This window comes from Haemaphysalis longicornis, unplaced genomic scaffold (assembly GCF_048455015.1).
Source record: "Haemaphysalis longicornis isolate Haplotype H1 unplaced genomic scaffold, Haemaphysalis longicornis Haplotype H1 scaffold_12, whole genome shotgun sequence".
In the NCBI taxonomy this organism is placed as follows: Eukaryota; Metazoa; Arthropoda; class Arachnida; order Ixodida; family Ixodidae; genus Haemaphysalis; species Haemaphysalis longicornis.
The window spans coordinates 60,669,578-60,692,893 of NW_027526225.1; the positions used below are offsets into that span (position 1 = coordinate 60,669,578).

At 46.8% G+C, this 23,316-nt stretch overlaps 2 protein-coding genes and 1 long non-coding RNA gene across 3 annotated transcripts; all 3 read left to right on the forward strand.

The window, feature by feature from the left end:
* The first annotated feature begins 29 nt into the window (after positions 1–29).
* On the forward strand, positions 30–2,969 carry LOC144162731 (putative transcription factor Ken). The gene has a single exon (XM_077693371.1). It carries the CDS (start codon positions 2,082–2,084, stop codon positions 2,337–2,339), a length of 258 nt encoding a protein of 85 aa, XP_077549497.1. The 5' UTR covers positions 30–2,081; the 3' UTR covers positions 2,340–2,969.
* Positions 2,970–11,619: 8,650 nt separating this feature from the next.
* On the forward strand, positions 11,620–15,321 carry LOC144161654 (uncharacterized; the record flags this gene model as incomplete). The annotated part of the gene is made up of 2 exons (XM_077692284.1): positions 11,620–11,952; positions 13,885–15,321. Coding segments are annotated over 2 exons (729 nt in total), but the record flags the coding sequence as incomplete, so codon positions are not given.
* A 2,518-nt stretch (positions 15,322–17,839) lies between these two features.
* On the forward strand, positions 17,840–21,005 carry LOC144162726 (uncharacterized). Its single transcript, XR_013320750.1, has 2 exons — positions 17,840–18,128; positions 18,785–21,005. It is a non-coding gene; the product is annotated as an uncharacterized LOC144162726 (long non-coding RNA).
* Positions 21,006–23,316: the final 2,311 nt, after the last annotated feature.

A 23,316-nucleotide genomic window follows, 5' to 3' on the forward strand; every position in this document is an offset into this window, starting at 1 on the left:
GTAGCAGCATGTCAACATCAGTACTCCAGCCCCCCCAAATTTGGATATCAAACAGAAATCGGGTGAATATTCGTGGCGCGCATCCACATTCCAAGCGTCTTTTTCTTAAAACTATTAAAGAGTGGAAAGCCCTGCCCAACACTGCTTCCATTGAGTGTGTTGCTGTATGTGCAGTTGCCGCTGCTAATTGTGTATTGCTGTAATCACACCAAACATTGTATTTTTTTCTCCTTTATTATTGTAGGTATGCTGTAGGTATAAATAAAGAAGGCCACGTAGAATGAATTCGCGACTCCGCAAAACTGAAGTGGCTTGGTGTGTTGTGTTTTATATTTGCAGGCGTCTGTCTCGCCGGTCGAGCCCTGAGCTGCTGGGACGAAAAGATCGTGCTGAAAGGCCCGCCGTCTGCATTGTGACATGGCCATGATCTTCAAGTCCATTATGCATGACCGGGCCTGGTCGTACCATGTGCCTGAGCATAGCTGTACCTGACAGCGGTTCAACCCAGAAAAAAGACCATGCTTGGAACTTTGTTGTTGCGTTATGAGTAACACTTTTAGCAACATTTGGTTACAACAATAAGTGCCGCATCTGTCATTTCTTCATTTCTGCTACAGTCTGCTTTGTTGTTTCTCGTTGTTGGTCATACTTGTTCACTGCCCTTCGTTTGCCACATTATGCTGCTGTGGTTTGTTGTCCAACAAATGTCTGTTATGCTCAGCTGTTGCTAAGTGGACGTGTTTTAATGATGTACTTAGTTGGTGTATGAAGAATGCCATTTGTGAATGACAGATTTTTACAGATTTGCAGATGACAGATTTGATGTGATACTTTAACACCAATGCGGCAGCAATTTTACTCATATTTTCCATTGCATAGCTATTTATAATCCGGCTGCTGGTCTTAAATTTCCTATAGCCTAAAGGGACACTTATGTCAGTTGTAAACATTGTCTTTTTAGTGCAATTAAAAGGGCTGTTCTTCCTGCGTTATCCTGTCAGCCGAATCGCTGACATTGATGCCACCCTGGCAAGACCTAAGGGGTAAATGTGACAGGTTGCTGGCGTGTTTAACATGCAGTCAAAAATCGCAAAATTCTAGGGCAGTTGATAGGGTCGCCGTGGTCAGTGTGGCAGGTTTTATGTTCTGCCACGAACTGCAAACAAATCAAAACTAGAGTTTGCTAAATAATCACATGGAAGACACTTCATAATGCAGTCGCAGATGGGACCTGAACGAATTTTCTTTGATGTCTCTTGAAGTTCAAATAACAGCTTTGTGTTTGCAAATTCGTGACATGACTGCCATGGATGGAACCCAATCTGGTTCATATATTAAGGGGGAATCACAGAGACGATTGTTTTTGGTGGGCTCCAAAACAATCTCCGAATAATTTGCTGGGTATCTGCCTCTTCACTGCAAATGTGACTCGTTCTCTGCATCCACCCCTCACTCTCTTCCCTTCCCTCTCGGTCGTGTTCCATTGAATCGAATGGAGGTCTGTTTGTGGCAGTTCAATTTTCCTGCCTTCACAGCGCTCGCACCCATGTCTTGGGACGACGCGCACTCTTTTCTTTATCTTTTGTTTTTCTCTCTGCCTAGAACGTCACGAACGTGGGCTCTGTTATTTTGTGCTTGCTCTTGTCTCGTACATGCTGAGGTCTTTCTGCGTCATTTACAATGTTCCGTTTTTTTTTTCCTTCTTATTGTAAAAACCAACCGAAGGTCTACTCTTAATTCACAGAACGCGGGTCCTGTTGCTTAAATATTTGCATTGTGACTCAAATGTGCCTTACGTTTCCTTTCTGATAAATAGTGAGGGCATGTATGACTTAGGCCAGCAGATTTAGTTGTGTGGAGAATTTCCGTCGACACAAATTTTTTCAACTTTTGGCCAGAAGGCTGAGTCGATGGACTGACGAAAATTTCCCCGTTTAAAAACCTCAGAAAGTCTTATCGCCTTTTAAAGCTCGCTGCTGGTGCACTGCCACAGTTTTTTCCGGCGGAAGGGCCCCCATTTTTCGCTTTTCCTCTTTGTTGCAGGCTCCTCTGTCCCCTCTTCGGATGGGCCCCACCGCTTCATGCGAAGCCGTCGGCAGCTGCACTGCCAGCACTGCAGCTACGCGACGCTGTTTCCGAGTGATTTGCGGGAGCACCAGTGCATGATGCATGTGGGCGAATACCAGTGCAGCCACTGCAGCAGGTGCTTCTCGCAGAAAAGCTACCTGACCACCCACCTGCGCATCCACACGGGCGAGAGGCCCTACGAGTGCCCCCTGTGTCCCGCGGCCTTCCCCCAGCTGGCCAACCTGATCTACCACCATGCGCGCAGACACTAGAGGGAGAGGCCCTTTCCGCTGCCGCTTCTGCCCCGAGGCCTTTGCACGCCGCATCCAACTAACGACGCACGAGAAGGTGCATAGCCACCACCAGTATTGCAGCTGAAGGAGAGGAGAAGGGCCTGGCCGTGTCTGTGCGCAAACACTCGCTCCAGCAAGGTCCAAGGGCAGCAGGAGTCTTTTTCCAGATCATTACGAAGCCGCGTAAGCAGCACCCCCGCTCACAGAGAGAGCCTGTTTTATCCTACAACACCTTTCTCCGAGCAAAAACTTCCTCCTTCGTGGTCACATCGTGTCCTCACCAGCTGGGTGATAATCGCTCCAGCCTCCTGCGTGGAGTGTGATTCTGGGTGGCAGACAGTGCCGTCTCATGTTGGTCTCAAGCAACCACTGCTGGCGCCCATTTAAAGACTTGCTGCCGCTTCGCAGACTGACATTAGCGAAGAGTTGCACCCCTCTTAAAGGGACAGTCACGATGTTTCACCATTGCTACGTATGCAAACACGTGTGTATGTCTCTCATGTAATTTCCCACTGTGATGCTGCCTTCTGTCGGTAAACAGTTCATGCCCAGGGCTTGTCTTGTCTCCTTCTTGTACAGCAATTTTGGGGTGCACCTAAGAACACTCGTAGAGTGACGAAGCATGAAAGGTGTAAACTGATACCAGCTACCATTAAAGTTTTTGTCTCCGACATATGCGGAATGTATTGAAAGACCAAGCACAGTCTTCATCATCATCAACTGTCTACTAGACTCGCTGCAGGACGAAGGCCTCTCCCATTGACCTCCAAGCACTCCTGTCCTGCTCTGCCCGAACCCATTCTTTCCCTCTGAAAGTTTTTATTTCGTCCTTCCGCCGAGTTATTGGCCTTCCCCTTCTTCTCGACCCATTTTTCGGTATTTACTTTGTTACCCTAATCCTCCGTTGGTTGTTGGTTCGTCTCACTACATGGTCGGCCCAAATCCATTTTCTTTTCTTTATTTGGACTATGTTATCGTCAACTCTAGTTTGATCTCTGATCCAGGTAGCTCATTTCTTGTACCTGAGTGTTATTTCTAACATTCATTCCTTGACCCTTTGAGCCGACCTAAGATTGCTTTTTAGTTTAGAATAAGACACCATGTTTCACCTCCATATATTATCACCGGCAGTATGCACTGGTAGATTTTTCTTTTTGAGTGACAGAGGTAGTTTGCTTTTCATTATTTGGGAGTGTTTGCTTAGTGCACCCCAGCCCATATTTCTGCTGCATCAGATAGATGTCTTTCTTGCATAAAATCAGCACAGACAACCTGTCCGGGTTTGTTAAAACCTTCTACTTTTCAAAGCGTTTCACTGCATATGCTGAACAGTGCAGTTTTTGCGTGTTTATTCATCATTACTCGAGATTTTTTTCATTATCTTTAGCCCGACGGCTAAGCTCTGTGACCGTGGTTCCTCGAGCAATTTTTCGCAGATGTTATGCACACTCGCTTAACTGTTTCATCTGCCAACGTCAAACAGCTCAAGTGCTCTCTGTTTATCCGTAATCCTGTGTTTTCCCAGTCGGGCACCCTGAATTCCCCCTGCAGACATACGGGGGACAGTTTTGGCACTACCATTGCCAGTAGTGCAGCTGGAGAGGGGAGCCCAGCTGGCTGTGTGCACCAATGCTCACTTTTATGAGATCGGATTGGAGCAAGCACCTCTTTGCAGAAAATTACACAGGAGGGTTTTGTAGCATGCCAAGAGGGGCAGCACTCGTAGAGAGAGAGAGCCCACTTTGCCCCACAACGAGACCTGGCTCCGAGCAAAGGTGTTATCATGACATTGTCACTTCATCACCAGTTCGGTGGTGATTGCTCCACTCTAGTGCGGGAGGTGTTTTTGTGGGTTAGAACTTGGGTGCTCACAAGCAACTTGCAGCAAGATCCGGCCCACCACCATAGTGTGCTGATTTGAGCAGGCACTGCAGCTTCGCAGACTGATACCTGCAGAAAGATGCACCCCTCGCGAAATGCGGGAGTCGCAGTGTGTCGCCATAAATAGGTGCGCAAACGCTCTCTCTGTGCATGTGTCTTACGGTATGTCTCACTGTGACCCTACTTTCTGTTTGAAAACAGTTGTTGACATTCAGTGCCTTTCCGGTATGTTGCTTGTTCGGGTAATTTTGAGGGGCAACTATGAACATTCAGAGAGTGGGGAAGCATAGCAGTCATGAACTGATGTCATCTCTCCTTTCTAGGTTGTTTCACCATTTGGCAACAGTACTGAAAAAATGAGCACAAAATGTTGTTCAAACAGTATTTCCTAGAGGGCAAAGAGGTGAGGGAAGAACAGTACAAGTGGGTGGTGAGGAACGATGGCATCCAGTGGACATTTTCAGTGTGCGATCGAATGTGGACAAAGTTTTTTTTCTCTAACATTTGATTGCTGTGTACTACAGTAGTCTTACCATACTTCCATTACGGTCTGAAAAAATCACCCTTGCCGATGTTCTTAGAACAAAATTGTTCCGATAGGGACCGGCGATCCAGTGACGCCCAGTTTTCGTGTTGAGCAGTGCATTGCAAAAGGCTGCACACATTCACAGTTTTTATGAAGTTGCGGCCAGTGAGACTCATGGTGATTCGTGCCACACCTTGAGGTCCTGGTCACAGCTGGTACGTCCGACTACGGCGTATGTTTCCGACTTTGACATTTTATGACTGGACACTTCTCTGAGGCGGAAGCCGAAACCTCTCCGTGCTGAAGGCACTAAAGGCCAGTCATGGCGAGTGCTCTGCTGGCGTCGCTTGTTGAAGGTCAGCCCAACTGCTCGCAGTAAACGGTCCATATATTTATTCCAAATACCTACGCAAACCATTTCCAAACTACTAAATCTGGTCACAATGTCCCTATTATCAACATTGTTCAGCAAAAACAAAACAAAAATCCCGCGCCTTCCCGCGAGGGGAACACGAGTAAATGCAGAGCATTGGGGGTCGTTAACGCCGCGTAAAGATGGCGTAAAGTCACGTTAGGGTGGGTAGTTGGGTCGTAGTTGCGTTGGTGTTGGTTTTGGGGTAGAGAGAGGAGAGTAAAGTCGCGTTAGGGTGGAGCGAGCGTCAACCAAGGAAGGAAGGAGCAACGCAGTGACTGAAGCACGAGCGACCGCTAGCCGCTTTATATTTGCAGCGCGTGCAGTAGAGGGAGAGTAGTATGGGGGGGAGAGCACGAATGCACAAGCAGCGCGCACCCTTCCACGCCCCACTGCGCTGCTATCACGCACCTGTTACGCCGAGACCGCGACGGAGCGAACGGGCTGACTACGACGCATGCGCGCGCCAGCTGCCGTTGAGAGAGAGGAGGGAAGGAGGAGAGGCGCACCTGCTGCGGACGCGGAGCTGTGGACGCCGTCCGACGCAGGAAGAGGCGAGGCTAAGAAATGCTCTGCATTTAAAACACTGCATAATTGAGACCAGACATCACTACATAAGTGACATCTGCAGTGGTCACATTAGTTAAGCATGACGTGAGTTCTGTAGGACTAAACATATTGAGCCAGCGGGTAACGCACCACGACTGCACGATTTTTGGGGAACACGTTCTAGAGAGAAAGCACAATGTATCTTAAGCGATGTAGCTATTTACGTCAAATACTCCACTTTTTACTTCGAGCCTTCGGCTTTGCAAAGTTGTAAGATCGATATCAGAGTTTAATTAGTTTCAGAATAATGTGAAACTCTATGGTCAATATCGACGGTATCGAGGTGGCATCAACGATGGCGGCACCCAGGTCTTTGTTTTTGATTATGGTTTTGATGTTTTGACCATAACGTTGTCTGTGTTTGACAACTAACTTCAGGGGCTCACTTCTCTAAAGAGACGCGGTGTTGGCGCTCGAATCCATGTATTTTAGGGCTGGGCCGGCATGCCGTGTGTTTTGTACAGTTTCGCGCCCCATTCAAGCGGCGCCCCAACCAAGGAATGCATGCATTTGCATACCAACACCGCATCGTTTCAAAGCAACGCTAGTCGCTTGAGCGCCAGGTTTCTCTCTTTTTTTGTGTATGTGTGCTTGCGCCAACATCTTATAAATCATTGAATGAGCCAGTTGTGACGGTTGCTGGCCGCGCACCGACGGAAATGGTGAGTCGCATGCTTGCGTATCTGAGCACTGGCGGGGCGCGTAGTTCAAAGAGATTACGGCCTGTCAGTGCCGACAACCTGCCGTAACGCTTGTTCAATCCAGGTTTCACTGACTCGGTATGAACGAGAAGGCCACAGACATAGCGGACAGTGGTGCAACCGAGTTTTGGACGCATACCAGTTGTTTCCGCTCCCGGCAGTGAATGTGCCGACAGTTAGGTGTGTTCGGTGAACGCCAAGTGACAGCCATAACGCCCTGATGCTCGCAGTACGCTGATGCTTGCTCAAGGGGCCGGCAAATCCGGATAATTTACCACCGCACGTTCCGTGTACTTCATTCCGCATGTTGGTGGTTACGCTGGGCTCATCTTCGTTGAAATCGCCCTGACTCACTTGCGCCGTCTTTGTCGCTAGCGTTTTCCGCAAGGTAAGTTGCTGCGCGGTTCGTTTTAACGCCTGGGTTACGAAATACGCACTTCTCAATCTGACAGCGCAAACTGAACTGCCGTCAGCGAGCTTTTGGTAAAGTAATGCTATGTCTGGTGCATCCTATTACTGGATATCTCTCCACCGTCATTTCTGAGCCAGCAGCACGAAAAAGTGCTGTGGTCAGCAGAAGATTAGGTGTCGCGATTAATTCCACAGTGAACCTCCTTTTCGAGTTGCTTGTTGCAAGAATTGGCGAGCCGTCGTGAAAGCACCCGTGGCCTGCACAGCGGCTTGTAGAATAAGCTTCGTGACTTCGCAAAACTGAAGTAGCTTGGTATGTCTTGGTTTATATTTGCAGGCATCAGTATCGCCAGAGTGACTCATGAGCTGCTGGGACCAAAAGGTCGTGTTGAAAGGCCCACCGTCTGCATTCTGACATGGCCATGATTTTCAAGTCCACTATGCATGACCGAGTGGCCACATGGTCTGCCCTGGTCCTACCAAGTGCCTGAGCTTAGCTGTGCCATATACAAAGGAGGAACGTGCCAGCTGTTCAACTAAGAAAGAAGGCCGTGCTTGGAACTTTGTTGTTGTGTTATGAGTGACGCGTCTAGCAACATTTGGTGACACCAATAAGCGCTGCATGTGTCATTGCTGCTACAGTCATCAGTGCTGGTCGCTCATCTCTTGCAGCCTGCTCTGTTGTTTACCATTGTTGGTCATCCTTGTTCACAGCCCTTCGTTTGCCACCTTATGCTGCTGTGTTTGTCGTCTCACGGATGTCTGATGTGCTCAGATGTCGCTAAGTGTGGACGACTTTCAATGATGTACTTGGGTGGTGTATGAAGAATGCCATGTGTCGGTGACAAATTTTCACTTGATGTGATACTTTATCTCCAAGTGGGGCAGCGATTTTACCTGTATTTGCCATTGCATAGCTATTTATAATCCGGCTGCTTGTCTCTAATTTCTTATAGCCTTCTAAATTATAATCTTCTACGTTATAATCTTCTACTTTCTCTACGGTTTCAGTCGTACCAACAGAGGCGGTCAAACTTGAACCAGAAAAGGAAGAAATGCTTGTATAGAAACTTGCATACCCTAACGTTGTGCTTGGCCTCACTGGTGCACTGTCAAGATGTGGGAGTCAACTCGGGCAAGGAAACAACCCCACCGGATCCAAAGGGCACCGGTGACGATGGGGGTGGCTGTCCAGGGGCGGATCCAGGATTTTTCTGAGAGGGGGGTCAGCTCCTATTAGTGATGATGATGATGATGAGCAGCAGGAGGAGGAGCCTTATTTATTCACTGAAGTTTCGGGGATGCAAAAACACAAGAAATACAACAAGTCATCAATTCACCTTTTGAGTGGTCATCTTCATGGAGGTTAAAATTCAAAAATTAAGGGAGGGGTCAGGACATCCGGACCCCCCCTCTGGATCCGCCAGTGTGGCTGTCTGATGCACGGCCTTCACTGACAGGAGGGAAAGAATGAGACAGAGCTTTGAATGGGACAACAACAAAGACAAAGAGACAACATCTTTCCCAGACAACATGTGAGCCAGACTTAGTGCTCCTTTCAGCAAATCTCCTCCCATCCGATAACTATGTCCCCCCCCCTCCCTCGAAGAAAAAAATTCTAGCTATGGCCCTGGTTAATACAGGTCTCTTTTTTTGCTAATGAAGGTGTTGTAGTTACAACAAGCCGTAGGGAAAAAAGAGAAAGAAGGCAAGTGTCAATATTTTTTGTATTATTTCACAGCTGATACGTAACACTGGTGATAGTTGGGATATTCATGCCCCCTCTCCACTTTTTCGATATGGTTCCATTTCTTCAGTATATTCACTAAATGGCAAAAACACACTTCAGTGGGAAGTTTGCATCAGTGTACGCATGTGTTCTTCACTTTCTGAATATTTCTCTTTGAACCTGGAATTTCTTTGCTGAATGAATTATCCATCAACCTCGGTGATTGCAAATTTTACGTTTTGGAGATGAAAGACCTGAGGGATCCTCTAAATGAAGGTTGAGGAGGAACAACTGTTCACAGCAACAACACCAACAGTTGCTGTTTTCAGGGATTTCAAAAGGGTACCATGTTGGGCTAGTTGGTGGTCAGATACAAAGGAGGGGAGAGTGCACATATTGACCAAGGCAGCACTTGTGGTGTGTATTTCTGTCTGTCCTTCGTCAAAATGTGTGCTGTTCTTTCCTTTGTTTCAGGGATTTACTGCCTCAAAAGAGTGAAGCGGCAGACAAGGTAGCGTTTGCTAGCTGCCCTCTCCGGCACATTGTCATCGTTGCGGTAAACACTTGTCTTCCCCTATATAGAAGATTTATACAGTCTTCCATTTCCACCTTCATATCTTCATGTTATGCAACGTCTGCATCACAAATGCAATGACACAACTGCATTGAACTTCAGCCCGCTCTCTTCTCCGAAAGACACGTGAGCTGCAACGTTGCATCACGCTAAAATGTACAGCTTCTGAAGTGAGCACTCTTTGTTAAGTGATGTTGTGGCCCAGTATGGCTTCTTATAGTGTTAAAATGTTTTGTTGCTGTCTTTTTTTTTTTTGTGTGTGACCTTGAGGTCGCATGCTGTTCTGTTTACAGTTTATGGAAGTGCGAGCTGCCGGGCTTGGAGCCTGCCAACTCCCCATGTCTGAAATCTGAATGTGCACAAAATATGGGAAAAATGCATGCACCGAAGTTCCGGGTGGGATGGGTTCACACAAAAGTAAAATTGAGCGTCTGCATTCTTTTCCGAGTTTCCCACGTGGCTTACTGAGTGTTGTTCCCTTGGCAACTGTATACACGTACTTCTCTGGGAAGATCTGATTGTGAGTTCTGTTTCCTGTTAACGTGAGGGAATGACGTACCACCTGAATATGCCAGGCTGTGGGGATGATGATTTTATATGGACGCCCTTTGGTTACAACTATGGATTGACTATCTTTGGTCATGGCTTGTAGGATGATTTCAGTACTGTCAGTGGTATCTCTGAAAAAAAAAAAAAAAGCCGTCAACTTTTAAACAAATGAATACAATATTTTTTTTAGGTTCTAAACTTGTGGGTCAATAATCAAACCACAATTGTCATCATGGCGGAAAGATGTTTTGTCGCTTGTTTTGGCTTTTTTCCCTGGTGTTTCTGTTGTAGCATTTATTGCCTGTTGTAAGAGGGATCTCTGAGTGGTGGCATACAGAGAACAACGTATGCTTTACAGTTGAAAGGCCATGCACAGAAATGCTTGCAGTTTTTCCGTTTCTGCTTCCTCTGACGCTCTCGGATAACCTGAGAGCTGGGTATGTTATTTACGCTAAACTTGTTCACCCCTGCTGAGAGGCCCAGATGAGTAGAGCAGACATGGTTTGCTAAGTTACGCCACGTGCTGTTGTTCCTAAGTTTTTTCAACTGTTTTGTTTTGTGTGTGTGTGTGGTGTTTTCTGACGGGATGCTTGTACGTGGAAGTCGGGCATTAAGTCTGAGACAGCTACAATGAGGTGACAAGAACTACCATAGAAAGGGCCTGTTGAATTGAGTATCTGTTTAGTGGGGGTGCATTTTGGAACACCAGTGGTGTGTGGCGAGAAAACCCGCATAATTTTTGAAATTTTTTGGGTAGGCACAAGCTTTGTAGCTTTCAGCTCAGTGCAGAACATCTTGAAAGCAAAGCTTTATTTAGCTAGGTGAAAGAAAAATCCGGCGGTCATGTGGACACAAAAAACTCCTCCGGCAAAACTCAATAAGCACACGTGTGTAGTGGCATCAACATCATCCGCATTCAGCGACATTATCAGAATTACCCGCCACGGGGACTTAGTGGCTAAGGCTTTGTGCTGCTGAGCACGAGGTCGCGGGTTCGATTCCCGACCGCAGCGGCCACTTTTCTGATAGAGGCGAAAAGCAAAAACGCTCATGTCTACGAGATTTCGACGCACATTACAGATCACCAGGTGGTCAAAACTAATCAGGAGCCCTTTACTATGGCGCGCCTCATCACCTGCACTGTGTTGGCGCGTTAAACCCTGCAATCAAATCATTATCAGCATTACCCACATCCTTTCACAATCACCAGCAGTGTATGGCTTCGAGCATCAGTGGTGCCATGTGACACGGCACACAGATCGAAAAAGAATGTTGGAAAGGCATTAGATGGAAGGGGGGTGGAGTTTGGCTGGGCTCATTTTTCTTTCAGCAGAGTGCTAACGCAACAAGCTACTAAGTGAAATACAGTTCAAGTGATAATATTGGCGGTGTGGGGCAAGCAACGCAAGCGTGGCAATGACAAAGGCTGACCGCACGTTACTTCGAAAAGGGGCAGCCATGCGTGATACGAACTTGCGTGGAGTGGGCAGCTTACAATCAGGAATGCGCCATGGGCAGGAACAAAAACGAATGAAAATACCGCAACCATGCAAAGAATAACGAAAAAGACATTAATGAACCTTATGGAGTAACGCGCGACTTAATACCGGCCATATGTCACAGCTTCGCCAATTCATCACCTGTATAACGTGCGTGGGCGCATTGTTTTTAGTGCGAAAGCACTAGCTGCTCGGTGTTTGCACTAATCATGATTCCGAAAGTTTCAAAGCCACTCAAACAAAAGACTGCCAACGTAGCTTGAAAGAGGAGGGCTTGTCTGCATTGCCAATGCCCAGGCACGTTAGGCATGTGCAGAGCAGCTCGCCTGGTACCAGTAAAAACGCTCCCTCCTCTTTCGTGCTGATTCTTTCCTCTTGTGCTGTTTGCTCTGCCGCTGTGTTTGTGCTCTCAGTTTTTCCCCTCCCTCCTGGTTGCAGGCCCCTCTTCCCCCTCGGTGGACGGCCACAGCCATCAGCCTCTCCCCCCGCGAAGCCGTCGGCAGCTGCGCTGCGAGCAGTGCAGCTCCGCGGCTTCGTTACCGGGCCTTCTGAAGCGGCACCAGTGCAGGCACAGGGGCGAGCGCCCGCACCAGTGCAGCCACTGCGGCAACACCTTCAAGCGGAAAAGCCACCTGGCTGCCCACCTGCGCATCCACACGGGCGAGCGCCCGTTCCGCTGCCACCTCTGCACCAGGGCGTTCACCCAGAAGACCGGGCTGGACTACCACGTGCGCAGCCACACAGCCGGCCGGGCACTGCCTCTTCCACCCCCTGGCCTTCCGGAACCGCTTCGAGCAGAGGACGCTTGACAGAGAGGAGGCGTGTGCGCACAACGGGATCAGACAGGAGCACGCCCCCATTTGCAGTGCATTACGAAGCAGTGCTACGCAGTGCGCCAAGGAGGGGGAGGTCGGAGAGAGAGCCTGTTTCATTGTGCATCGAATCCCGGCTTCAAGCAATAATTTTGTCGTCACATCGGCGCTTACCAGCCATGTGACAGTGGATCCACGCTAGTGCGGGAACTGTGATTGCGGGTGACACATGTGGCATCCTGTGTTGGTCTCGAGCAATAGAGCAATAATTATTTCGTTAGAACACACGCTGCAGCTGTGGCAACCGACCTGAGCAGTAAGACGAGCCCCTATTGTAAAGGGGCGATCACGATTTGTCGCAATTGATATGCATGCATGCTGTGTATATGCCTCTCGTATCATTTCACACTGTGATGGTGCCTTCTATCAGTAAACGACAGTTGATTAGTAAACGACAGTCCAGTGCTTATCCCCTGTGCTTCCTGCAAAGGTAGTCTTGAGGAGGAGCTCGAAACATAGAGGAAGCAAAGAAATGCAGGGACATAGACTGAAAGCTAACTACCCACTGAAGTTTGCTTCCACTCTTTGGCAAATGCATTGTACAAGCGAGCGCTAACCATAATCAAAAAAATAAATTGAAGGAGGGCTGGGCATGATAGTGAGACCAAGAAAATTGACAAAGGCTGACCACACGTTACTTTGAAAAGGGAAGGCCACGCGTGATGCGTACTTGCGAGGAACAGGCAGCTTGCAATCAGGAACGGCATGGGCAGGAATCGGAACGAAATAAAACACCACAACCACGCAACGTTTGAAGAAAAGGACTTTAACGAAGCAAATACGTACCTAATGTTACAGCTTTCCTGGTTACCCGTGCATACAGATTGCATGGGCACTTTTTTGGGGTTGTTTGTGAACAAGCCTTGACCGCGAAGTTAAAAACTCTCCTGAGTGAAAGACTGCCAAGCCACCGAGATAGAGAAAAGCTCGTCTGCGCTGCAAGACAATGCGCACATGCACATTAATCCTCTCCGTGCCGTGAAAAAAAAAAAAATCAAAACGTACCAGATTTACCGAAAAATGTTTTTCACTCAATTGCTAGAGCTTTTTTTTCTTTTCTGGATAAAATGGTACCATTATTTCGATGAAATAACATTCCTGTATTTCTCTAATTGTGTAAAAAAGATTGCGACTTCACACGGCGCGATTAATTCGATTAAATAACGTTCCTTCATTTCTTTAATTGTGTAAAAAGATTGTCCGAAGATGGCTTCACCGCATGGGCACAGTGTCTTGCAAAAAAGCCCTGACGGCACTTTTTTTGCAAGAAAAGTGGAGAATGGATAAAACCGGTGCAAAACTAGTGTATACTAGATAAAACCAGTTCAAATTAAACTGGCATGATAAACAAGATGATAAACGTGACTCGCATGATAAATAAAATGACATATTTCAGGATAGCTTGACTGCAGTAGTGCGCAAGCGCTTGTAGCGTGGACAAGCATAGCGCGTCTTCGATTGGATCGGCACAACCAATGTGGTACAACAATAGCTGGTCTACGTAGGCCAAGGGTTAAACCAGTGCACGGAGGCTCGCCTTGCAGCAACAAAGGCGCTCCTTTCTCTTGTGTGCTGGTTCTTTCCTCTTGTCCTGGTGCACTGCCACTGTGTTCGTTAGTGCAAGGATGCAACTTTTCCCCTTCACTCTTCATTGCAGGCTCCACCACCGTCCCTTCCCCCTACGTGGATGGCCGTAGGCATGAGAATCGTTCGAGGCCGAGCCGTCGGCTGCTGCACTGCGAGCAGTGCAAGTACGAGACAGTGCGCCCAAACGATCTGGAGCGGCACCGGCGCACGCACACGGGCGAGCGCCCGCACCAGTGCAGCCACTGCGGCAAGGCCTTCGGGGAGAAGAGCACTCTGGTCGACCACCTGCGCACACACACGGGCGAGCGCCCGCACCAGTGCAGCCACTGCGGCAAGGCCTTTGTGCAGAGGAGCACCCTGGTCGAACACCTGCGCACGCACACGGGCGAGCGCCCGCACCAGTGCAGCCACTGCGGCAAGGCCTTTGGGCAGAGGAGCACCCTGGCCGAACACCTGCGCACCCACACGAGCGAACGCCCCTTCCGCTGCCACCTGTGCTTCGCTGCCTTCGCCCAGAGGCACTCGCTGGAGTACCACGTGTACACCCACACTTTGACTCCTTTCCACTGACTCTTCTTCACAAGTGATCTTCACTTGCTGTTCCCGCTTTCGCTCTCGTTTCTGTTTCGTCCCGTAAACAAAAGTTCTGTTACCGTTCGGCTCCGAAGCGAAAAAAAAAAAAAAAGTTTGTAACGGTTTATAACGGTTTTGCGTTTGCGTGGAAAAGCGAGAATTGTGAAATTATGTTTGAAAAACCTGAAGTGGTACGTATTAATTCTTTGTAAAAATGTCAGTTAAATAGATTAACTGCACGCAAAAATATCCGAGGACACCTAGGCACTCGTTGTCCTATACCTCTTGATGGCGCGGCTGTACAGGATGCTGGAAGTTTCCACCCTGGCAGTCCTCAACCTGGCACCCAGGTTTGAGTCAGATGCTGTTGTAGGTTATAAATCTTTGAGCGCTGTTCTTTTTTTTGTGCATGTGGGGGGTGTCCCATCGGGGTGAAGTATAGAATGGTGAGGTGGGAACACTCAAAGCCTCCACAAAGCCAGCGTGCTGTATGCGTATGCCCAATTCTTGAGTATGTCACCATAGACTGGGATCTGAACACTGTGTATGAAAGTTTTATGAATAAATTTGAGGCAGTTCGAAATCCTGCTGTGTGCTTTGTTACCAACTCGTACGGTTGTGGTGTTATCGTTACAAGTTGAAAATGCCCCCGCACCATTTCTCTGCGCCCAATACTAAAACAGATTGTATGAGAGGAGGTAGCAACAGGTCAGCATCAGTACTCCAACCCCTCCGAGTATACATCCAGACGAAGGGATAACAAACAGAAAATTGGTGAACATTCATGGCGCACATCCACATTCCAAGTGCCTTGTTCTAAAAAACTATCAGAGTGGAAAGCCCTGCCCTACACTGTTTCCATTGAATGTGTAGCTGTACATGCAGTTTCTGCTGCTAATTGTGTATGTTGCTGTAATCACACCAAACATTGTATTTTTTTCTCGACGTCTGCATTGTAGCAATCTGCACGTGGCGATCATGCGGGAACACGGCACTGAGCATCAGGACAGGTGCAGTGACAGCAATCTCCCACCTCGCTGCATATGGAACTTGAAATGAATCCTGAAATACCTCAACTTTCTACTGAAACCGAAAGCTGAATCATTTTTTTTTTTCTGTTTCTCTCTTAAACGAAATAATGAACATTTCATTTTCGTTCCGGCCAAATGTAGCATTTTTTTTTTCTTCTCATTTTTGATTTCCTGTTTTCGTTCTGTTCTAACACCCTGATGTTCAGTTCTTGTCTCATTTTCTTCCTGCAAAGAACAATTGGGGGTGCAGCTAGAAACATCGATAAAGCGAAGAAACGCAGAAACTTAAAAAGGGTTCTGAAGTGACTTGTAAACATGCGGGATTACTTGTGCAAGTTGTAGTCTGGAGTCCCTAGGCCATGTTTCAACCACTCTCGGTGCGTTTACACGATGTTATTTAGCATAAAAATTAGTTCGAAAGTGCTGTCCTCCTCTCTGAATCCTCCTTGCCGATTTCCCGTGACATTTCCTAGGACGCTTACTCGAGGCAGGGTTGGCTTGACTGCGCTGCGCGGCGCGGTGACCCTTCAACAGAGTCAGTCGGCCGGCAGCTGGCGGGTCGTTGCAATTCGTTTGCTCAGTTGAAACTAAGCCACAACACAATTTGTGCCTGGAAGAATGTGCTTTTAGTTTGTTAGTTTGTAGACTGTATCAAGCTTACTAAACTCTATATGCGACGCTTCTTTGGCTAATGCTAGAAGAAGATCTAACCTAATGATAAGGTGGGAGAATAGTCAGCAAAGTTTATTGGTAAGGAATTAAAAGCAACCAAGGCTTTTATTATAGAGCGTGAAACCAAGGTACGGGAAGCGAATTTTGCACGGGGTGAACTAGCACAGCGGCCCGCATCACAGCTGCACATTTGCGATTGTTTTCCTGCCTAGGGGACGCGGTAACTAAAGGTAAGATATTTGGGAAAATTTGAAGGACGCTTACTGCACAAGCCTTATTGAAAAAATAGTCATGTAAGGTACTTGGAGTGCCGAAACTAAAAAGAAAATAATAATAAACAGGTTATACAAAATATACTCTAAACTGCGACAGTGCTGGGGCTATGCCTGAGTGGTATGTCTGAACCACTGAGTGCAGTGTGTTGCAATTAGTGCGTTCGAATCCTTAATAGGACTTGTTTTATTCAGTTGGTTTTTTTTTTGTACGTAAGGTAGTTTTCTACACTGAATTCACCGTATTGCGCTGCAACCTTCAATGCTCTACGAGCAAGTTGGCAGATCGCGTGCAGACTGACATTGACGTGCTGGAGAGTTCTTATTGGCGTGGTGCTGACGTAAACACCGACCCCTCGCGGGCTTAGTGCCGAATCAGCCTACTCTCGGCCTGGCGTGAACACGCTTCATACAACACAGGGACGACCCAGCAAGCGCCAAAGGTGGGGGCGAAGCGTGTCGCAGTTGAACATCTCAGATGACGCAGAGGGCACTCAGCCACTAGCTGTGTATGCCTTGGCTAGTGAGCGCTACAATTCTAAGCAGTGCCGGCAGATTTACCTGATGCATTCTGTTGTCAACAACATGGCAGAAGCGTGGTACGCCGATTCCTGAGATATCGAGAATACCCAACCAACGATAACGTCGGATGCCAATTGTTGTTGCACAGAACAAAAGCTGAAAATAATCTTGGACATTGCCCAATCACACTGCGAGTTGAATACACACCACTGCTGTTAGTTGTTGCAGCCGCCGCAAATGTCGCATGGTATTTTTTCTTTTTTCAGGCTTTATGAAGATCATATTGCTTTATCGAACGGATAACCAATGAAAAGTGTGTTTATTTGAGCCAGTTTATGCAACCACAACAAAAACATGGCTTCTTGACTTTAGCAAATAAGAAAATATGCCCTCCCAAATTTTTTTGAACCCAAAATACAAAAAGCGTTGGCGACGCCCTGTCGAGGTGGCATTACAAGAAGTCCAAGAGTAACGTTGTCCCAGGAGATGGCGCAAGCAGTGCAACACGACAAAATTGAATTGACTTGAGCAAACCTCTACTGTGCTTGTCATGGGAAGAGAGAAACGAGGGGGAAAGCGTGAGAGGAGGGCGGTACGTGGCAAGGGCGGCAATTGACTATCGGAATTTGACGACATTTCTAGCGAAGTGAGCATGAACATGCAGTAAAAATGAATCCGACCTACTTGTCTCCCATAGGCAAAACTAATTGTTAAAAAAAACTAAAAACCAGGGAACTGCTGCTACCTGTGTTCGTTTCGCAAAACAGACCATAAATATCGGGCAAAATTTTAGCGCGAACGAATCGGTGGCTTGTAAATAGAACATAACGCCCAAAGAACGCCTGTAAGGAGTACACACATAGGTATCTCGACATGAGAGCGTTGTGGTATAACATGTGGTACGTGTGCACTGATGGTACCATGCAAGGAGGTTTAAATAAATTTGCTGGAGTGGCGGGGGCGCTCCTCAGCTGAAGCCACCCGGCGCCGACGGCGCCATCTTGCCATAGGCAGAAGGCAGAAGGTACGCCGGTACGCCACCTGCCCTTCAGGAGAGGAATTAACCAACCTCTTGGGCGGGTGAGGAGCATCGCTAGGCGGATGTGACGTCACGTTTGCTCGCAGCGTTCCCGCGCGGTATGTTTACATTTTTCCGAGTGCTGCCTACACGGCGTACGTGCCGTAGCGATTCAAGTAGTCGCGTTCGACTTATGCGGTCGACGCAAGAATTCATAAACTGGCGATGGTTGTCGCCCTGTCAGTCGTCGTTCAACAGCTCCAGCGTCTTCTGGCACTACAGCTTTGCAGTTATCTGTGGGCGTTCAACTGTCCACCATCGGCCGACCAGGTGAGTGTTTCGCATATCTCCTACTGCAAAGCGTGCTTTCTGCTTGCGGCAGTTATATTAGCGACGTTTACGAAATTGTTAACGGCGCGTTCTCACCGTCTTGCATTATAGTTGCTGTTTATGCTGCTCTGTTCGCGTCTGTCGGCGATCGCAAGCTGTTGGCGGTTTGTTGCACGGCGCGGGAATCCGTCTCGCCCGTGGCGCTTCTTTGTCTCTTCTTCAATGTGGCGTCATTAACATCGCTTGTTATCCTTGGGCTAACCTATCTTAATGTTGTAACGAAAATGAACTTGCTGTGCGAACTGAGCGTGACAGAACGCTGTTGGCAAGGTTTTCGTGTGCGCGTGTGGTTCGTGAGGGCGTTGTAACACGCTGCTTTGGCCTCTTGCACCTCTTTCCTGCATCTAGTACTCTTGCTTGCCAGGAGTGCCTGCCAAGGGATGGTTACTTCGTTATGTGTTTTCATATTTAATAGTGAACCACTCAGCGTTCTATAACTGATGCAAATGCAGGCGGAAAGACCCCGATAACAACGCAGGGCAGGGGCAGTGCTTGTGTGGTCTTCTCTGTCGTTTGCCCTTCTTTTCTGTCGTCGTAGATTATTTACTGTTGCGTGAACGTTGTTTGATTCTTCACGTTTCATTTTTCTCTTGCAGCATCTCCTGACTGCAGTCACGGTGCCCCTAGCCTGCGTGCAGCACTCATCCTGCCATTCTAGTGGGAACTGATGTTCGCAGGCCACTTGTCACGACCTAACGGGTTCCCGCCCTTGCCTGGCTTATAATTGATGGTATACTTCAGATACACTGCTGCGTTCTCTCTCTGCATACATTTAAAGCGAGTGTTTACACTAACACAGCAGTGGATAACCATGAAGACAGCAGCGTGTGTACTGGAAATGCCAGTGAAAACAAAACCAAACGATCTACAGATCTATGCCAGCTTGACCATTACAAATCTTTCAGCGAGTGTCAAAGCAATGGACAGCTGGGGATATCTCGTGCGCTAAATTGTGTTCTTCTTTCTGTTTGTTTTCTATTTGCTGGTATAAATTTACGAATTGATAGTATGAGTAAAGTAGACAGAGAACAAAGTGATTGCGTTGCTCTTAGAAATGCCTTACACGAAATAAAACTGCTTCCTGCGAGTTCGCACTGCTCAGTGCGGGGAAAAAAGGTTCCGTATATATTCTACCACGAGAAGCACCCTCCACAAGCCATGAGGCCTTGCTCTGTTTTCAGCTGGGGCTCCTTTTGTTGCCAAGTGCCTTGGTCTTTTGGGGTAAAGCTCCCAAAACAGGGTGGTCTTGTCCCTGTTGGAATTGTCATGTTGATCATACTTTTCACCCACAGCTTTCCAGTTCATTTCACTTTTCTAACCCAATTCTAATGTTATTAGTGTAGGGAAATCTGGTGTCCAGCAGCTTGCATTTCAAAGGGAATAGATTTAGCAACTACATCAAGCACTAGCTGATTCTGATGCTTAGTGGACTTTGCTGTGAGCCGTCCAAAGCACCACAAGGGGAAGCAGTGCCGGTCTTATGTAGTGTACTACTTTGGAGCTGCAAAATTACAATGCACCTTTTTTACCTCAATTTTTTATGCTGCAGTGGAAATCATGCAAATACATGTTTGTAAATGTCCATTCCACCAACAAATTCACGGCATGCCTTGACAGTAGGCGCAGTTTTATGCATCTAGATAATCACCTGTACCCATTTATCACAGGCCTGCAATTTGCACATGGTCGGATTTAAGCACCCTAAATGTGGCAAGTGTAACCGACCGTAACACACAATCTTGAAAACTCTACCTTATCAACGCGAAAGCAATAAGTGGCCCATTGACTAAGAAGCCACTATCCGCTGTCTGTACTAGCACAACAGCTCCTAAACCAGTGCAAAGAGTGGATTGAGTTCAAAACTTTGGGAAGAGTTCAAACCACATGGGAATCAAACCCAGGACATCCCTAGTGCTAGTCCAGCACCACATCCTTGACACCACTATAGCTCAGTGGGTCTAGCTGACTAAAGGTGGACCCAGGGAGCGCATTATGACCTTAAACTGAAAAAAAGTCCACAGGTACAAGCAACCCGACATACAATGAGTTTTAAATTTCTTGGCAATTCATTAGGCCAGCACATAGCCGTAACATCCCCACTCAGGTGAATTGGCCAGTCACGATGATAGCTGCTGTCAGAAGCTCATAGCTGTTTCACCAATTCCCGTTTGTCTTAAAACAATGCTGCTTAAATTACACACTGGCCAACTGCACCTCATCGAGTATATTTTACGCTCCTAGCATTCTGCAGTAGCCTTGTTTAGTGTTAAAGAACTACGTATTTGATCACATGTGAAGACTGCGATTTCTGTTAGAGCATTTTGTGCTTTCAACCTGAATTGGTTGACGCTCGTCAATTGAACACTGGCTGCAAACTTTTATTGTGGTGTAATAAACATAAAACCTGGATAGAGTAAAAATACTGAAGAGGAAATTATGCTAGGCTTATACATTGCACAGCGTAGCTGTAAACATCAAAATTCAACTTTTTAGGTTTCACGAGGAAAAGCTCAGCATAACTTGGGCCAGCTATGAAGGGTAACTGCAGTGTAGGGCTATAGGTTAAGTCAGGCCACCTATAAATCTTTGACATGCTTCGAAATCTTGGCACACAGGCATTTTTTTGGTTCTACCTAAACCAATGCTTTGGACTTTGGCGAAATGTTTTGTACAGGTTAAACTGCACAATGCAATTGCAAATAAGAATTGAACAAACGTCTGTTGTGTCCATTCGAGAATCCAGTGCTTGCCTAATATCGAAAATTGCATCCAGCAATCGATTCAAGAAATGTACTTGTATGTCCAAGAGACAACTCAAATAAAAAGTTACCCTACTTCAACTGCATTCCTTGCATATTTATTTATTTGAAAATATTTAGCACGAAAACAACAGAATGGTACCAACAGGCAGTGCTGTCACTTTTTGTGCTCTCTCTCTCGTGCTGTGTTGTTTTTCCAGTTTATTAATTTTAAAAATATGCCACATTTGCCATTTTAGTTGGTTTTATTTGTTTTGATGTTATGCTGTGTTGCCAACGAAACTTTGTAAATGTCTTCCTAAGAAAAAAATAAGAATACCTAGCATATGTAAGTGTATGCTTCTTGATGGATAGCAACTCTCACTATATGAAAGTGAAGCCAAGAAAACACCAAAGTCATCACAAACACTGAAGAATGTTTATTGACACGGCATCACATCACTTGCTGGACAAGCAACAAGGCACCATAATGCTGCTCACACAAGAGTGCGAAGTATGCGCCGTGGCTAAAACCACTTGATAAAAATACAAGCAGGCGCTTATCTGCCCCAAGGTGACCCTGAATGAAAATGTGACATGCGCAACACTGGAAATCAACAAAAGTTACTGGGTCAGGCATAAGTGAAAAGTGCGGGCAAAAGTCGAGGGCACTTTCATGTGTTGGATGACGAGACTGCTGGCACAAGACAGGAAGGATCGAAGGGTGCTAACTCAGTATTGTATGGTTACAAATACGTGCAGATTGCTACTCGCTGGACCAAAAGTGCTTGAAGACCCTGATTTTAAAGCAAAACTTTCTATGTCACACCAGTGGAATATGCCATGCCAAAAAGGCATTACAGAAAAGGCATTATGATAATGATCGTGGGTAAAGTAGTGCAGAAAAAAAACGCTTCCTGCAGTCAGAAACAAATCAGGACCCTCGCGGTGTGAAACCAACATCTATTCCGTGACACCATTGCAACATGGTCGAAGTAGTTTGAATCTGGATAGCGGTGCATCGAGATGCAAAATTAGACAAAAATGGTGCACCTCACATTCTAATGACGACGACAGTTTGAACGCGACAAAAATGGTGCACCTCACATTCTAATGACGACGACAGTTTGAACGCGAAGCTTTCGTCGAGCAAAATCAAGCGGCGAAGTTTCAAAGCCACTGCAATCAAAAGCCCAAACAGCATGCAAGTAAGTGATAGCTGAAACAGGCAACGTCCAAGCTCAGATGACAATCTAGCAAGAAATCCCTCGCGAGAAAACCGAGTTAAACTGAAAGACAATTTCTCCTAGACACCCTTCCCACTAACTTACAACCAAATTCCTTAAATGATCTCTTGCGTCCCTCCTACCCACCTAATTTAGCGGAGGCAGTGTGGGACACACTCCTGCATTTCATATACCGACCCACTATTTTTCCCTTGCTATTTCCCACCCATACCCGTCGTGAACTTTAACTAATCGCTACTTCTAAGGGGGTCTGATGCACTAGCAAGAGGCCCCCGGGTGTTTTTTTTTAACAGTTCAAGAAACGTTAAAAAAAAAAAGCCATTATTGTCGTAAGACAAAAGCGTGCACGTTTTTTTTCCTTGCAATTAATTACAGCAACTAATGAACACATGACAGAACAAGTAACAGAGAGCAATGATGAAACTGACAACCACAGATTTGCACATAACTGTGGAGAGGAACTCTCTGGATAGGAGACTGAGCAATAGAAGAGCACAGCAGCTGCGGCTGAACCTTCCCACGCAGTTGAACAGAGACGAAGAATACGGCAAATGGACAAAATTAAGGGTTGGGAGTCTTAGTAGCCACTGTACTTTCTTATCAACCAGGCGTGTGGCTGGATGGTATAGATGAACAGCAACGTGGGAGCTAGAGGACTGCTTGCTGGCGACACTACTACCACCCAGTAGTCTGTACTCCACAGTACACAGTAGGAGGAAACGAACTGGAAGTGGGACTGCGAATTGCCATGATGTTACAAATGAAATAAGTGCTGCGTGGCTGTCACAAGTCAAGGTCAATCACCCTTAAGGGGGCAGACTGGTCTTAGAGCTATTTTTTTAATTTACCAACCAATTTTAATGAAACTGCACTGCGTTATAGAGTTTTTTGTGCTGATTTCAAATCTGACATTAAATCTTTTGTAAGTTGATTATATTTTGAGTTAATTAATGATTAATTGGCATTATTTTGGGTCACAGTTACAAAATAACCACTCCATACAGAATGGCAATTACCGCGTGGCTAGGCAGACAAATGACTAAAGAATACAACATAGGAAGTACTTTTTTGATTCAGCTATTTTTGGTCGTTTTACAACACAGGGAACTTCACTTCTCCCGTGCTCTGCCAGAAATCGCTCGC

What these genes read in the sequence shown, in the direction of transcription:
- LOC144162731 (XM_077693371.1), top strand. Translation starts at nt 2,082, where the DNA reads ATGCGAAGCCGTCGGCAGCTGCACTGCCAGCACTGCAGCTACGCGACG.